The following is an 18,357-nucleotide window of genomic DNA, read 5'->3' on the forward strand; positions in this document are numbered from 1 at the left end:
ATGGCCGTTCCGAAACAAAAGAAGAAGACACCACAGGAAGTGATTCCAGAAATCAATTCATCTTTGCTGTATCTTAGAACATGTGACGATTTCTCCACCAAGAACGCATTTAAACATTTTCGTTACTTACGTAATGTACTAGCCGAAGACACTAGCCCTTGCGATAACATTGCCGCATTGGAAAATCATGTTGGTAAATCGGGCATTGGTCAACTGTTCCCGACGATGTGGAAAACGTTGTCAATTTACCTGTATCACGATCATCGGGAATCGCAAGGCTTTGCAAATTTGCGGCAAATGTTGGCAGCGTTTGTGAATATAACAAACGGCAGCCCTGAATGTGGTCTGTCATTGGGAAAGTGTTCAGCCATTACGCTTTTGTTTGCTGGCCTTAAACAGATAAATAGTATATACAATCATGACAATCAGAAACTTGAAACAGAAAGCTTAGATGACGCGACAGAGAGCATTTTTATAATTCTACATAATACAATTCGTTTGTGTCCCTCCAACCTTACGCATTATAGAAACAATAATGCAGTCTCCATTCTGAACGGATTCCTTAAGCTGGATAGCAAATGGCAATTTTTCTCCCTTTTAGTTTTGGCGTATATCACAACAGACTTAGAAAAGAACAAACTCGCATCGGCAGAGACAGGGGTAAGAAATCTGATCAACCTGTTAAAGGAAGCCGTTCGTTCAGATGATCATTTTTCCAAAGGTACATCATGGTTCTCTGCGTTTGAAATACTGGATGCTATCAATCAACTAGCCATAAATGACGACGTTAAAAATGCGATAGAAAATGAAGGAGGAATTCCATTCATCATTCAAATGTTGCAGGACAACTTTTCTGCACAAGAACAAAAGGTCGCTGCTGAAGCTCTCTGGAACTTGTCATTTATCGACTCCCTACGAAAGTCTGACATTTTGCAAGCCACAATTCCAAGTAAGTCATTAATTTGTTGTACTCTGTTCAAACAACATTTAGAAATTCAAAATTTTTTAAATCGTACATACTGTCAAATTCGCTAAACATCACATATTTTTAAATTGCTAAACAAACATGACAAAAAGAAAGCATCGATTATATTTGTTTTTGCCATATAAAATGTACTGGCAATTTCTGAATAAGATAACGGAGGAAATGCACAAATAGTATTCTATTATATCTACTACAATTATAACTTCTCATGAAAATTATGTTCCAACTTGAAAGCGTGCTCAGTGTTAAAGGAGACTATAGTAGACCACGAAATAGTTGCCGCTACTTAGTCACTATGAATGAACTCTTCTAACTTATTTACTGTCGTATTGTTTACTGTACAGCTTTGAAGAAGTTGACTAAATCAAAACACAAAGAACTTCGGGGTGTCTGTGCATCAGCACTCTTTGAAATCCAAGGTGAAGTCACCATCGATCCCAGCTCTTCGCCGTCAAGCAACACTCCACGCAGCCCACCGCCTTCATATCAAGAAGCCATTTCGGAACCAGATCCATCAAATGCAAATCGATCCGTACAGGTTATGATAAGCTACCAATGGGACTCGCAAGAACGTGCTGTGCAGATCAGAGACAGGCTGGTTGCAACTGGTTACAAAGTCTGGATGGATGTAACAAACATGCGTAAGTTCTGTGATCTGGATTAAGAAAATTATAAGATAGCGATCCATCCGTTTTGTGGAGCATGCATTTTATCAGTTACTAGAGGGATTGCGATTTTCAAACGCCGTGATCGTACGTCCGTCGATCTATTCAAAACCACTCCGTGAGACTCCTCTATCGAAGCGAGGTCGGGTATTTAATCAGTTTTGAAGATTTGTCACGTTCGAAATGAACGTGGAGACACCGATGAAAATGCACAAAATGTGTCCGTGTTACAACATGTTAAAGACAGTCAGGATAATAATGAACATACGAAGGAAAGAACTATTATTATGATCTTTTTTGTTTGTGAGAAATCATTAAAATAAAGCAACAGGAGACTTCATTCATACCCGCGGTTCATTCGTGAAGATTGTCCATTGAAATGCATGTGAGATCGTCCGTTTGAAAAAGGACATTGCGATTTGCATTTTTGATACAAACGTACCTTTAATACGCACGGTCCACGTTGAAATTTGAACAGCTTTACGACGGCTTATGAACGCGACTAATTTTCACCACGAAAAAGTATTATTTTGAAAATAAAGTCATGATATATGCATGCAGTGGTACTTAATCTACAGAAATATTAGGTTTTTTGTAATAATAATATTTGGAAAGCACTGAAAAACAATCAATTTTAAAATCAAACGAGGCCGAATTACCGCTATTATAAATCGCCGTTAAAAACGTGTTTACGCCCTCCACAATTTACCAGATTTTGGCCGCAAGAGGGCCAAATGCTGGAATCCAAAATCGTTGGTTGACCATATACCGCCAATACATATACAAACGTGCGTATAAACGTGCGGAACATTGCAATCTTCTCCTTCTTCCTATATACGTGTATACGTGTGTAAGAGCCCAGTACGTAACAAAATCCCAGTACGTATCAATTTGATACGTATTGGGCTCAACCTCTTCTACCTAGAACAAAAAGTGGCAAAAAATAATTCATCCCGCCCAATACGTAACAAAACTAAAATTTGATTAAAATTACTTTATTCATACTCCCTCCTCTGTAGTGGTTTTTGTTACGTATTGGGCTCTATACATTTTTTGTTACGTATTGGGCTCCGGTTGTTTTTCAAGCAAATTATGGATATTATGTGCATGTGTTTTTATAGAAGTACTTTATATTGACCCAGTAACTCATTTTGAGTCTTTCTAGAACAAAATATTTGACAGTGTTTTATCTATAGACTTGGAATTTATTTGTTACGTATTGGCCTCTGGTTATTTTAAAAGGACATTATCATGATTAAATGCATGTTTTTGTTATAGAATTACTTTATATTGACTCAGTAAATCCTTTTGAGTCATTTTGAGTCTTTCTAGAAAAAAAATTGACAGTGTTTTTTCTCTAGACTTAGAATTTTTTTGTTACGTATTGGGCTCTGGTTATTTTTAAAGCAAATTATGGGTTTTAGGTGCATGTTTTTGTTATAGAATTACTTTATATTGACTCAGTAAATCCTTTTGAGTCATTTTGATTCTTTCTAGAAAAAAAAATTTTGACAGTGTTTTTTCTGTAGACTTAGAATTTTTTTTGTTACGTATTGGGCTCTGGTTATTTTTAAAGCAAATTATGGGTTTTAGGTGCATGTTTTTGTTATAGAATTACTTTATATTGACTCAGTAAATCCTTTTGAGTCATTTTGAGTCTTTCTAGAAAAAAAAATGTTGACAGTGTTTTTCTCTAGACTTAGAATTTTTTTGTTACGTATTGGGCTCTGGTTATTTTTAAAGCAAATTATGTGTTTTAGGTGCATGTTTTTGTTATAGAATTACTTTATATTGACTCAGTAAATCCTTTTGAGTCATTTTGAGTCGTTCTAGAAAATTATTTTTTACAGTGTTTTTTCTCTAGACTTAGAATTTTTTTTGTTACGTATTGGTCTCTGGTTATTGTGGTGATTAGTTGCATTTTTTGTTTGCTATAAACTTACTTTATATTGACCCGGTAACTCATTTTGAGTCATTTTGAATAATTCTAGAACAAAGCTGATAATGCTTATTAGGTGCATGTTTTTGTTATAGAATTACTTTATATTGACTCAGTAACTCATTTTGAGTCATTTTGAGTCTTCTAGAAAAACATTTGACAGTGTTTTTTCTTTAGACATAGGATTTTTCTTGTTACGTATTGGGCTCTGGTTATTTTTAAAGCAAATTATGGTTATTAGTGCGTGTTTTTGTTATAGAATTACTTTATATTGACCCAGTTACTCATTTTGAGTCATTTGTGACTCTTTCTAGAGTCATTTTGAGTATTTTTAGAACAAAATATTTGTCAGTGTTTTTCGGCTGGATTTTTTTTGTTACGTATTGTGCTCTATACATTTTTTATGCGTTTTGGAGGTTACACTGTCGGAAAAGCTCTTTTATCCGGATTTTTTCGCATATATGGACAGGACCTGACCTCCAGTTAATATTTATCGAAGAAAGAAAAAAAATTCGAGTGGGTCTAATTTTTTGTTACGTTATGCGTTTTGGAGGTTACACTGTCGGAAAAGCTCTTTTATCCGGATTTTTTTCTCATATATGGACATGACTTGACATCCGGTTAATATTTATCGAAGAAAGAAAAAAATTCGAGTGGGTCTAATTTTTTGTTACGTATTGGGCTCTATACATTTTGTATGCGTTTTGGAGGTTACACTGTCGGAAAAGCTCTTTTATCCGGATTTTTTCGCATATATGGACATGACCTGACCTCCATTTAATATTTATCGAAGAAAGAAAAAAATTCGAGTTGGTCTAATTTTTTGTTACGTATTGGGCTCTATACATTTTTTATGGGTTACACTGTCGGTAAAGCTCCTTTATCCGGATTTGTTCGCATATATGGACATGACCTGACCTCCAGTTAATATTTATCGAACAAAGAAAAAAATTCGAGTGGGTCTAATTTTTTGTTACGTATTGGGCTCTATACATTCTTTATGCGTTACACGGTCGGTAAAGCTCTTTTATCCGGATTTTTTCGCATATATGGACATGACCTGACCTCCAGTTAATATTTATCGAACAAAGAAAACAATTCGAGTGGGTCTAATTTTTGTTACGTATTGGGCTCTATACATTCTTTATGCGTTACACTGTCGGTAAAGCTCCTTTATCCGGATTTTTTCGCATATATGGACATGACATGACCTCCAGTTAATATTTATCGAAGAAAGAAAAAAAATTTGAGTGGGTCTAATTTGTTGTTACGTATTGGGCTCTTTACATTTTTTATGCGTTTTGGAGGTTATACTGTCGGAAAAACTCTTTTATCCGGATTTTTTCGCATATATGGACATGACCTGACCTCCATTTAATATTTATCGAAGAAAAAAAAAATGCGAGTTGGTCTAATTTTTTGTTACGTATTGGGCTCTATACATTCTTTATGCGTTACACGGTCGGTAACGCTCTTTTATCCGGATTTTTCGCATATATGGACATGACCTGACCTCCAGTTAATATTTATCGAACAAAGAAAAAATTCGAGTGGGTCTAATGTTTTGTTACGTATTGGGCTCTTTACATTTTTATGTGTTTTGGAGGTTACACTGTCGGAAAAGCTCTTTTATCCGGATTTTTTCGCATACATGGACATGAGCTGACCTCCAGTTAATATTTATCGAAGAAAGAAAAAAATTCGAGTGGGTCTAACTTTTTGTTACGTATTGGGCTCTTTACATTTTTTATGCGTTTTGGAGGTTACACTGTCGGAAAAGCTCTTTTATCCGGATTTTTTGCATATATGGACATGACCTGACCTCCATTTAATATTTATCGAAGAAAGAAAAAAAATCGAGTGGGTCTAATTTTTTGTTACGTATTGGGCTCAATACATTCTTTATGCGTTACACGGTCGGTAAAGCTCTTTTATCCGGATTTTTTAGCATATATAGACATGACCTGACCTCCAGTTAATATTTATCGAACAAAGAAAAAAATTCTAGTGGGTCTAATTTTTTGTTACGTATTGGGCTCTATACATTCTTTATGCGTTACACGGTCGGTAAAGCTCTTTTATCCGGATTTTTCGCATATATGGACATGACCTGACCTCCAGTTAATATTTATCGAACAAAGAAAAAAATTCCAGTGGGTCTAATTTTTTTGTTACGTATTGGGCTCTATACATTCTTTATGCGTTACATGGTCGGTAAAGCTCTTTTATCCGGATTTTTTCGCATATATGGACATGACCTGACCTCCAGTTAATATTTATCGAAGAAAGAAAAAAATTCGAGTGGGTCTAATTTTTTGTTACGTATTGGGCTCTATACATTTTTATGCGTTACACGGTCGGTAAAGCTCTTTAATCTGGATTTTTCGCATATATGGACATGACCTGACCTCCAGTTAATATTTATCGAACAAAGAAAACAATTCGAGTGGGTCTAATGTTTTGTTACGTATTGGGCTCTTTACATTTTTTATGTGTTTTTGAGGTTACACTGTCGGAAAAGCTCTTTTATCCGGATTTTTTCGCATATATGGACAGGACCTGACCTCCAGTTAATATTTATCGAACAAAAAAAACAATTCGAGTGGGTCTAATTTTTTGTTACGTATTGGGCTCTTTACATTTTTTATGTGTTTTGGAGGTTACACTGTCGGAAAAGCTCTTTTATCCGGATTTTTTCGCATATATGGACAGGACCTGACCTCCAGTTAATATTTATCGAAGAAAGAAAACAATTCGAGTGGGTCTAATTTTTTGTTACGTATTGGGCTCTATACATTCTTTATGCGTTACACGGTCGGTAAAGCTCTTCAATCTGGATTTTTCGCATATATGGACATGACCTGACCTCCAGTTAATATTTATCGAACAAAGAAAACAATTCGAGTGGGTCTAATTTTTTGTTACGTATTGGGCTCTATACATTTTTGTATGCGTTTTGGAGGTTACACTGTCGGAAAAGCTCTTTTATCCGGATTTTTTCTCATATATGGACATGACTTGACATCCGGTTAATATTTATCGAAGAAAGAAAAAAATTCGAGTGGGTCTAATTTTTTGTTACGTATTGGGCTCTGTACATTTTTGTATGCGTTTTGGAGGTTACACTGCCGGAAAAGCTCTTTTATCCGGATTTTTACGCATACAAGGACATGGCCTGACCGCCAGTTAATATTTATCGAAGAAAGAAAAAATTCGAGTGGGTCTAATTTTTTGTTACGTATTGGGCTCTATACATTCTTTATGCGTTACACGGTCGGTAAAGCTCTTTTATCCGGATTTTTCGCATATATGGACATGACCTGACCTCCAGTTAATATTTATCGAACAAAGAAAAAAAAATTCGAGTGGGTCTAATTTTTTGTTACGTATTGGGCTCTTTACATTTTTTATGTGTTTTGGAGGTTACACTGTCGGAAAAGCTCTTTTATCCGGATTTTTTCGCATATATGGAAATGACTTGACCTCCGGTTAATATTTATCGAAGAAAGAAAACAATTCGAGTGGGTCTAAATTTTTGTTACGTATTGGGCTCTTTACATTTTTTATGTGTTTTGGAGGTTACACTGTCGGAAAAGCTCTTTTATCCGGATTTTTTCGCATATATGGACATGACCTGACCTCCAGTTAATATTTATCGAACAAAGAAAAAAATTCGAGTGGGTCTAATTTTTTGTTACGTATTGGGCTCTATACATTCTTTATGCGTTACACGGTCGGTAAAGCTCTTTTATCCGGATTTTTTCGCATATATGGACATGACATGACCTCCAGTTAATATTTATCGAAGAAAGAAAAAATTCGAGTGGGTCTAATTTTTTGTTACGTATTGGGCTCTTTACATTTTTTATGCGTTTTGGAGGTTACACTGTCGGAAAAGCTCTTTTATCCGGATTTTTTCGCATATATGGACATGACCTGACCTCCATTTAATATTTATCGAACAAAGAAAAAAAAATTCGAGTGGGTCTAATTTTTTACGTATTGGGCTCTATACATTCTTTATGCGTTACACGGTCGGTAAAGCTCTTTTATCCGGATTTTTTCGCATATATGGACATGACCTGACCTCCAGTTAATATTTATCGAACAAAGAAAAAAAATTCGAGTGGGTCTAATTTTTTTGTTACGTATTGGGCTCTTTACATTTTTTATGTGTTTTGGAGGTTACACTGTCGGAAAAGCTCTTTTATCCGGATTTTTTCGCATATATGGAAATGACTTGACCTCCGGTTAATATTTATCGAAGAAAGAAAACAATTCGAGTGGGTCTAAATTTTTTGTTACGTATTGGGCTCTTTACATTTTTTATGTGTTTTGGAGGTTACACTGTCGGAAAAGCTCTTTTATCCGGATTTTTTCGCATATATGGACATGACCTGACCTCCAGTTAATATTTATCGAACAAAGAAAAAAATTCGAGTGGGTCTAATTTTTTGTTACGTATTGGGCTCTATACATTCTTTATGCGTTACACGGTCGGTAAAGCTCTTTTATCCGGATTTTTTCGCATATATGGACATGACATGACCTCCAGTTAATATTTATCGAAGAAAGAAAAAAAATTCGAGTGGGTCTAATTTTTTGTTACGTATTGGGCTCTTTACATTTTTTATGCGTTTTGGAGGTTACACTGTCGGAAAAGCTCTTTTATCCGGATTTTTTCGCATATATGGACATGACCTGACCTCCATTTAATATTTATCGAACAAAGAAAAAAATTCGAGTGGGTCTAATTTTTTGTTACGTATTGGGCTCTATACATTCTTTATGCGTTACACGGTCGGTAAAGCTCTTTAATCTGGATTTTTCGCATATATGGACATGAGCTGACCTCCAGTTAATATTTATCGAAGAAAGAAAACAATTCGAGTGGGTCTAATTTTTTGTTACGTATTGGGCTCTATACATTTTGTATGTGTTTTGGAGGTTACACTGTCGGTAAAGCTCTTTTATCCGGATTTTTTCGCATACATGGACATGAGCTGACCTCCAGTTAATATTTATCGAAGAAAGAAAAAAATTCGAGTGGGTCTAACTTTTTGTTACGTATTGGGCTCTTTACATTTTTTTATGCGTTTTGGAGGTTACACTGTCGGAAAAGCTCTTTTATCCGGATTTTTTTGCATATATGGACATGACCTGACCTCCATTTAATATTTATCGAAGAAAGAAAAAAAAAATCGAGTGGGTCTAATTTTTTGTTACGTTTGGGCTCTATACATTCTTTATGCGTTACACGGTCGGTAAAGCTCTTTTATCCGGATTTTTCGCATATATGGACATGACCTGAACTCCAGTTAATATTTATCGAACAAAGAAAAAAATTCTAGTGGGTCTAATTTTTTGTTACGTATTGGGCTCTATACATTCTTTATGCGTTACACGGTCGGTAAAGCTCTTTTATCCGGATTTTTCGCATATATGGACATGACCTGACCTCCAGTTAATATTTATCGAACAAAGAAAAAAATTCTAGTGGGTCTAATTTTTTGTTACGTATTGGGCTCTATACATTCTTTATGCGTTACATGGTCGGTAAATATGAATGGCCAAGTGGTCCAAAAAACGCGTAAGATAAACGTGTAAGGTTACCCGTGTAAGATTGCATCTTACACGTGTAAGGTTGCATCTTATACGCGTAAGATTGCACCTTATACGTGTAAGAATGAAGCGGGATTTTTAAATTGACGAATCACAGAGTAAGAAATCACAAACAACCAATCATCTCACGGGTAACAAACTTCAACCAATAATATGTAAAGACGTTTTGTAATTTGTAACACCCACGACTTCTTATACGTGTAAGATTTGAATTTTAGTGATGGACGATATGTGATATTATTGGCGGCGTACTGAGGATAAGGAGAGCTCGTCACCAAAATTGTAAACGAGGCATTTTCTTAATTTGTATGAGTATTACAATGTCCTGTAATTTATGACGAATCTCTCTCAGGAATTGTTCCGACTGTTGGTCCGTCATGGTCACACCCCGATTTATCTCACTGTTTGGCTACTTTTTTCAGTTATCTGGAGTCAATTAATACTCATATTAATAAAATTTCAAAAAGTGATGGTAAAATAATAACGTTTGCGAAAACTACCGCGGTGCGAATCGATATTGAGGCTGAGATTATTCCACACTCGTCGTACCAGTCAAATCGGAATACCGTCCATCCCTAATAGGCAATTCTTACGCGTATAAGAAATGCTATGGCGAGTTTTCATTGGTCGAAGATGAATACGCGTAAGATGATAGGTTGTTTGGGGTTTAAATATGGGTTCTTTATATATGATTCGTCAATTTAAGCATCCCGCTAGATTCTAAGACGTATAAGATGCGATCTTACACGCGTAAGATGCAATCTTACACGTGTAAGATGCCACCTTACACGTGTAAGGTTACACGTATAATCTTACACGTTTTTTGGTCCACTTGGCCATTCATAGGTAAAGCTCTTTTATCCGGATTTTTTCTCATATATGGACATGACCTGACCTCCAGTTAATATTTATCGAACAAAGAAAAAAATTCTAGTCGGTCTAATTTTTTGTTACGTATTGGGCTCTATACATTCTTTATGCGTTACACGGTCGGTAAAGCTCTTTTATCCGGATTTTTCGCATATATGGACATGACCTGACCTCCAGTTAATATTTATCGAACAAAGAAAAAAATTCTAGTGGGTCTAATTTTTTGTTACGTATTGGGCTCTATACATTCTTTATGCGTTACATGGTCGGTAAAGCTCTTTTATCCGGATTTTTTCGCATATATGGACATGACCTGACCTCCAGTTAATATTTATCGAAGAAAGAAAAAATTCGAGTGGGTCTAATTTTTTGTTACGTATTGGGCTCTATACATTCTTTATGCGTTACACGGTCGGTAAAGCTCTTTAATCTGGATTTTTCGCATATATGGACATGACCTGACCTCCAGTTAATATTTATCGAACAAAGAAAACAATTCGAGTGGGTCTAATTTTTTGTTACGTATTGGGCTCTTTACATTTTTTATGTGTTTTTGAGGTTACACTGTCGGAAAAGCTCTTTTATCCGGATTTTTTCGCATATATGGACAGGACCTGACCTCCAGTTAATATTTATCGAAGAAAGAAAAAAATTCGAGTGGGTCTAATTTTTTGTTACGTATTGGGCTCTATACATTTTTTATGCGTTTTGGAGGTTACACTGTCGTTATCCGGAATTTTTTCGCATATATGGACATGACCTGACCTCCAGTTAATATTTATCGAAGAAAGAAAAAAAAATCGAGTGGGTCTAATTTTTGTTACGTATTGGGCCCTTGACATTTTTATGCGTTTTGGAGGTTACACTGTCGGAAAAGCTCTTTTATCCGGATTTTTTCGCATATATGGACATGACTTGTCCTCCGGTTAATATTTATCTAAGAAAGAAAAACATTCGAGTGGTTCTATTTTTTGTTACGTACTGGGCTTTATACATTTTCTATGCGTTTTAGAGGTTACACTGTTGGAAAAGCTCTTTTATCGGGATTTTTTTCGCATATATGGACCTGACCTGACCTCCAGTTAATATTTATCGAAGAAAGAAAAAATTCGATTGGTTCTAATTTTTTGTTACGTATTGGGCTCTATACATTTTTGTGCGTTTTGGAGGTTACATTGTCGGAAAAGCTCTTTTATCCGGATTTTGTTCGCATATATGGACATGACTTGACCTCCGGTTAATATTTATCGAAGAAAGAACAAAAGATCGAGTGGATCTAATTTTTTGTTACGTTATGCGTTTTGGAAGTTACACAGTCGGAAAAGTTCTTTTATGCGGAATTTTTCGCATGTATGAACTTGACCTCACCTCCGATTAATATTTATCGAAGAAAGAAAAAAAAAAATTCAAGGGGGTCTAATTGTTTTGTTACGTTATACGTTTTGACTCCGACACTCTCAGAAAAGTTCTTCAATCCGGATTTTTTTGCATAAATGGAGTTGACCTGACTTACGGTTAATACCTATCGAAGAAAGAAAAAAGTGGAGAGGGTCTAATTGTTACGTTATGCGTTTTGGCTCCGACACTGTCGAAAAAGTTCTTTTTTCCGGATTTTTTCGCATAAATGCACTTGACTTGACCTCCGGTTAATATTTATCGAAGAAAGAAACAAAACCGAGAGGGTCAAATTTGTTGTTACGTTATGCGTTTTGGCTCCGACACTGTCCAAAAAGTTCTTTTATCCGGATTTTTTCGCATTTTGTCTTGACCTCCAACATTTATCGAAGAAAGATAAAAAAAATCGAGTGAGGATTTAAAAAAAAAATTGTACAGATATAGAAACTAAATGTTTTTTTTTTTAATTGTTTTTTTTTTTGAAAGACTAGTCTTAATTGATTATCTAACAAGTAGGCCTATTCAGTAGTAAAAATTGACAATGTCCCTAATGGATGAACCAGTATTTAATACTTGTTAGGATTTTTAAAAGCTGAAGGTTTAAAAAAAATCGACTGGACCGACCGGCCCATTTTGAACATAGAATAGCTTGTTATTTAGAGGGCGAATGCGTAAGGGATGAGAATGTGCTGGGATGAAAATGTGCGGGCCGCGTGGAAATATACGTGGTGAAAGTGTGCGGGGTGAAGTGTCCAGTATTATCCCATACTTACAATTTATTATGAATCGGATATTCATATTGGTATCGGTACCTTGCGAAAAAGTTATATTCGGTCATCGATTTTTATTACACAAGATAATAATTATCTAGCTCTGTTCAGTATGGGCGAATATCGTGAGTAATTATACAAAAAATATGTCCAATATACGATATTTATTAATGTCACTGATATAATTTGATAACAAGCTATTTAAACGTGTGTGCAAATCCTATTGGGTGACGCACGTTATAAAAATGGAGAAATTATGAAAAAATTATAAATTATTATCCTGGTGGGCCAGAAAATGTGTTATTTTAATGCTTACATTCTTAAGAGGGTTGACCATGTGTTGTATTCTTTCTTTTTTATTTTAAATTGTTTTATTATTATTATTTTTCTCTCAAAACTTGCCCCTTCTCTAGATCGTGGCCCCATTTACTCCCATTTTTTATTTTACTGAGAAATTTGCTCAATTTTGCTGGGAGAATTTGCTTTAAAATGAGTATATATGGCCGTTGCCATGGAAACTGCCTTCACTTTGAATGCTCCTAATAGCTTAAAATTAAAGCTTGTATATCAATAATATAAAGTGTAATACAAACTTTTGTGATAAACATTTTCACTCCCCACAAACACTTTTGTGGGTCAACCAGGAATCAAATTTAAAAGAAGAGAATCCATTTTTTCTGGAATCCGTCACCCCCCCCCCCCCTAGCCTCCTGTTATGCACACGGTGCGCCTAACTTTATAGGCCATATGCCTTTAACCATTATTAGTTTTCTAAATCACACCAGAAAGCATCAAATTAGTTCAAAGTAGTCGAATGTCAATTTTCCGGGGGGCTTTCCCACTGAAGGTGGACCCCGACAGAGGCCTACCTAGCATTGACCCCTGGACCCCTTGTCGATGTCTTTGGGTACGCCCATGATATTCTTGCAGCAATTTCATGTTCAAAGGGAAGCAAGAAACGTCATTCCCCTCCATAGTAATTTCTAACTTGTTTTTATACTTTTGTAGGCCTACATCGCGGCATCACATAATCAGATGTACAGTGACTTGTTAACTCTAAAAGTAAATCTATGATTTTAGTGCTGTAACATTTTGACTGGATAATGTGAGAACCAGTACAAGTGTCAACCGAAAGCATTCGATAAAAACAAATCAAAAACAAAAAAGACCAAGGACTTGTTTTTAGTTTAAAACATCAATTTTTTTTTACCTGATTGGTGGGGGGAACCTGAAAGGGGGAACGTAAAAATCGAGAAAAAATATGGAAATCCTCCATCCCCCATTGCTGGCGTAGATATTAAATGACCGCTCCATAAATACTGCAAAAATCTGAAATGTGTGAAAATCATAGATTTTCTATTATGACCTTTTTATGCGTTTTGGAGGTTACACTGTCGGAAAAGCTCTTTTATCCGGATTTTTTTCGCATATATGGACATGACTTGTCCTCCGGTTAATATTTATCTAAGAAAGAAAAACATTCGAGTGGTTCTATTTTTGTTACGTACTGGGCTTTATACATTTTCTATGCGTTTTAGAGGTTACACTGTTGGAAAAGCTCTTTTATCGGGATTTTTTTTCGCATATATGGACCTGACCTGACCTCCAGTTAATATTTATCGAAGAAAGAAAAAATTCGATTGGTTCTAATTTTTTGTTACGTATTGGGCTCTATACATTTTTGTGCGTTTTGGAGGTTACATTGTCGGAAAAGCTCTTTTATCCGGATTTTGTTCGCATATATGGACATGACTTGACCTCCGGTTAATATTTATCGAAGAAAGAACAAAAGATCGAGTGGATCTAATTTTTTGTTACGTTATGCGTTTTGGAAGTTACACAGTCGGAAAAGTTCTTTTATGCGGAATTTTTCGCATGTATGAACTTGACCTCACCTCCGATTAATATTTATCGAAGAAAGAAAAAAAAAAATTCAAGGGGGTCTAATTGTTTTGTTACGTTATACGTTTTGACTCCGACACTCTCAGAAAAGTTCTTCAATCCGGATTTTTTTGCATAAATGGAGTTGACCTGACTTACGGTTAATACCTATCGAAGAAAGAAAAAAAGTGGAGAGGGTCTAATTGTTACGTTATGCGTTTTGGCTCCGACACTGTCGAAAAAATTCTTTTTTCCGGATTTTTTCGCATAAATGCACTTGACTTGACCTCCGGTTAATATTTATTGAAGAAAGAAACAAAACCGAGAGGGTCAAATTTTTTGTTACGTTATGCGTTTTGGCTCCGACACTGTCCGAAAAGTTCTTTTATCCGGATTTTTTCGCATTTTGTCTTGACCTCCAACATTTATCGAAGAAAGATTTTAAAAAATCGAGTGAGGATTTAAAAAAAAATTTGTACAGATATAGAAACTGAATGTTTTTTTTTTTTAATTGTTTTTTGTTGTTGAAAGACTAGTCTTAATTGATTATCTAACAAGTAGGCCTATTCAGTAGTAAAAATTGACAATGTCCCTAATGGATGAACCAGTATTTAATACTTGTTAGGATTTTTAAAAGCTGAAGGTTTAAACAAAATCGACTGGACCGACCGGCCCATTTTGAACATAGAATAGCTTGTTATTTAGAGGGCGAATGCGTAAGGGATGAGAATGTGCTGGGATGAAAATGTGCGGGCCGCGTGGAAATATACGTGGTGAAAGTGTGCGGGGTGAAGTGTCCAGTATTATCCCATACTTACAATTTATTATGAATCGGATATTCATATTGGTATCGGTACCTTGCGAAAAAGTTATATTCGGTCATCGATTTTTATTACACAAGATAATAATTATCTAGCTCTGTTCAGTATGGGCGAATATCGTGAGTAATTATACAAAAAATATGTCCAATATACGATATTTATTAATGTCACTGATATAATTTGATAACAAGCTATTTAAACGTGTGTGCAAATCCTATTGGGTGACGCACGTTATAAAAATGGAGAAATTATGAAAAATTATAAATTATTATCCTGGTGGGCCAGAAAATGTGTTATTTTAATGCTTACATTCTTAAGAGGGTTGACCATGTGTTGTATTCTTTCTTTTTTATTTTAAATTGTTTTATTATTATTATTTTTCTCTCAAAACTTGCCCCTTCTCTAGATCGTGGCCCCATTTACTCCCATTTTTATTTTACTGAGAAATTTGCTCAATTTTGCTGGGAGAATTTGCTTTAAAATGAGTATATATGGCCGTTGCCATGGAAACTGCCTTCACTTTGAATGCTCCTAATAGCTTAAAATTAAAGCTTGTATATCAATAATATAAAGTGTAATACAAACTTTTGTGATAAACATTTTCACTCCCCACAAACACTTTTGTGGGTCAACCAGGAATCAAATTTAAAAGAAGAGAATCCATTTTTTCTGGAATCCGCCCCCCCCCTCTAGCCTCCTGTTATGCACACGGTGCGCCTAACTTTATAGGCCATATGCCTTTAACCATTATTAGTTTTCTAAATCACACCAGAAAGCATCAAATTAGTTCAAAGTAGTCGAATGTCAATTTTCCGGGGGGGGGGGGGCTTTCCCACTGAAGGTCTGGACCCCGACAGAGGCCTACCTAGCATTGACCCCTGGACCCCTTGTCGATGTCTTTGGGTACGCCCATGATATTCTTGCAGCAATTTCATGTTCAAAGGGAAGCAAGAAACGTCATTCCCCTCCATAGTAATTTCTAACTTGTTTTTATACTTTTGTAGGCCTACATCGCGGCATCACATAATCAGATGTACAGTGACTTGTTAACTCTAAAAGTAAATCTATGATTTTAGTGCTGTAACATTTTGACTGGATAATGTGAGAACCAGTACAAGTGTCAACCGAAAGCATTCGATAAAAACAAATCAAAAACAAAAAAAAGACCAAGGACTTGTTTTAGTTTAAAACATCAATTTTGTTTTTTACCTGATTGGTGGGGGAACCTGAAAGGGGGAACGTAAAAATCGAGAAAAAATATGGAAATCCTCCATCCCCCTTGCTGACGTAGATATTAAATGACCGCTCCCTAAATACTGCAAAAATCTGAAATGTGTGAAAATCATAGATTTTCTATTATGTTGTCCTGCAATCACACCAAATTTGTCTGAAACCAATTAACATGAGTTTAGTGTAAGTTTGGCACATGTGTAAACATACAACAAATTTGCAAAAAAGGTTTTAAAAAATCTGTAAAAAATCGTGCATTAATTGTGGCTTTTAAGGGGTATGCAAAATGAAGGGCAAATCTTCTCGTTCTATTGGTGGCATCGGTATCAATGTAACTTACATGCTTTTAAAGGTAGAAGCCAAAAGGTGGTACATCACTGGTGTTTTAAATTCACTTCATTTTGGAAAGCTTATTATCAACGGATTTCGTTAAAAATTTGGATATGTGTTGCTAACACATTAGGGAATAATGTTGATATGTAAAATGGAAATAAGCGCTTCCTGATTTCTTTTATGCCATCATGAACTGGGTGCTGCACACCTATCAAAAAACAAAGTGGTTAAAATGCTTCTATTTTCAATTTTGAGCTATATTTTTAACTTGCGACATTATTTCACTGAAACTTAATTAAGCCATAGGTAACAGGTTACCACAACCACACTACAGCAATTCTTGTCACCTATACCACCATATTAGGTAGTTTTTCGTAAGCTTCACTTTTGTGATTTTGGTAACTATTTTATATTTATGTGTCCAATCCATCTCAACTAGGCAATCTAAATTGTACTCACCATTTACATCCCAAGGTATTTTAGTATATCCACCTCACACCTTTTCAATATTATATCCAGTAAAAAACAAAATATTAAAATTGATGCCTCATTATAATATCACAAATGGATGCCTAAATTTGACCTGAACCAAGTGACCTATAACCTGACCTATGATGACATATAGCCTTTTTTCGCTCAGGTACACCTGAGTGAATATATACATCCAGTTTAGACCTTGGAATTAAAGTCGACCTTTGAACCTAAGTAGCTCCAAGTCAGGCTTCTTCTGCAAATGCTTTTGCTTTGTCTTCACTAAAAATATTTTATAGGATAATATTTGATAGGATAATGCCTGGTAATGGAAATGCAGACTATAAATGCTAGCTACTAAATTAACCTCACTCCCTATGACATAGTTCATAATATATATGCAGCAGTGAGATATCTAACTTGAGGTGGGCATAGAATATTAGCCTCATTTCCCATGAAATTACTTATAAAACTGTTCTTTAGCCCATAGTGGAGGTTTTTTTACCTGGGGATGAAATTAGTTTCAATAGTTATAGGTGTTGACAGATTGATAGTGGTCTGGAAGTTCAAGTTAGTAAATTACATACTGCTCAGGAACTTCTTTAGATCAGATTTTGTTTGCCAGCCAACTAGATCAGTGTGCATGGCCAAATATACAATACCAAATGCCCATGAACTTCTTAAATTTGCATTGAGAGGTACTTGTTCTGACTGATATGGATTTGATATAATCAGCCCAGCATAACAACATTATTTACAACATTGAATTTTAAGGCCAAATGTTTATATCTTCTCCATTATTGCACACAGTATTTTGATGCATTATCTGAATAGGTATTGTTTCATACACGTAGCCCTTAAGGCTTCAACTTTTACTTTTCCTCTCTAGTTGAAAGTAGGTGGCCACTAATGTAATGAAGTTCTTAGCATTAACCAAAACAGGTCCAGTTTTAAACCTTTAACTTGTTGTTTTCATACAATTTTAATTGATTTTGTATTAAATTATACAAGTTTTTGGTTATTTCATGATCCCCTCCAGCTACATCATAATTTTGCACTTCTGTACCAAAAACAAAACCAAAAACAGATAAAATGGGATATTCTTATCATTTTGGACAATGATAATCAGCCTTCTGGAACGTTAAATTTTTACTGTATTTCCTAAAAATCACCCAAGTCTTAAGAAACCTCATCATTATCATTATCTATCACACATCATATCATATCTATACATATCCCAACCGGCTCTACATTAGTAGATATGCAGTCTCTAAATATTGAAGAGCTAATCACCCTAGTGGAACGTTATATTTACCCTTTTAATCAAAATGCTTAAGGATCTTCACAATCTTATATCTTAATCGTATGTAGACCT

The 18,357-nt window shown here is 35.3% G+C and overlaps 1 protein-coding gene across 1 annotated transcript in view; it reads left to right on the forward strand.

Moving 5' to 3' along the window:
- LOC140150412 (uncharacterized) overlaps positions 1-18,357 on the forward strand; it is a 31,653-nt gene continuing 13,296 nt past the window's right edge. Inside the window, exons 1-2 of the mRNA XM_072172424.1 lie at positions 1-949; positions 1,330-1,626. Coding sequence (XP_072028525.1) covers positions 1-949; positions 1,330-1,626 — 1,246 coding nt within the window. The remainder of the gene's footprint in view (positions 950-1,329; positions 1,627-18,357) is intronic.

This window comes from Amphiura filiformis, chromosome 4, assembly GCF_039555335.1.
Source record: "Amphiura filiformis chromosome 4, Afil_fr2py, whole genome shotgun sequence".
In the NCBI taxonomy this organism is placed as follows: Eukaryota; Metazoa; Echinodermata; class Ophiuroidea; order Amphilepidida; family Amphiuridae; genus Amphiura; species Amphiura filiformis.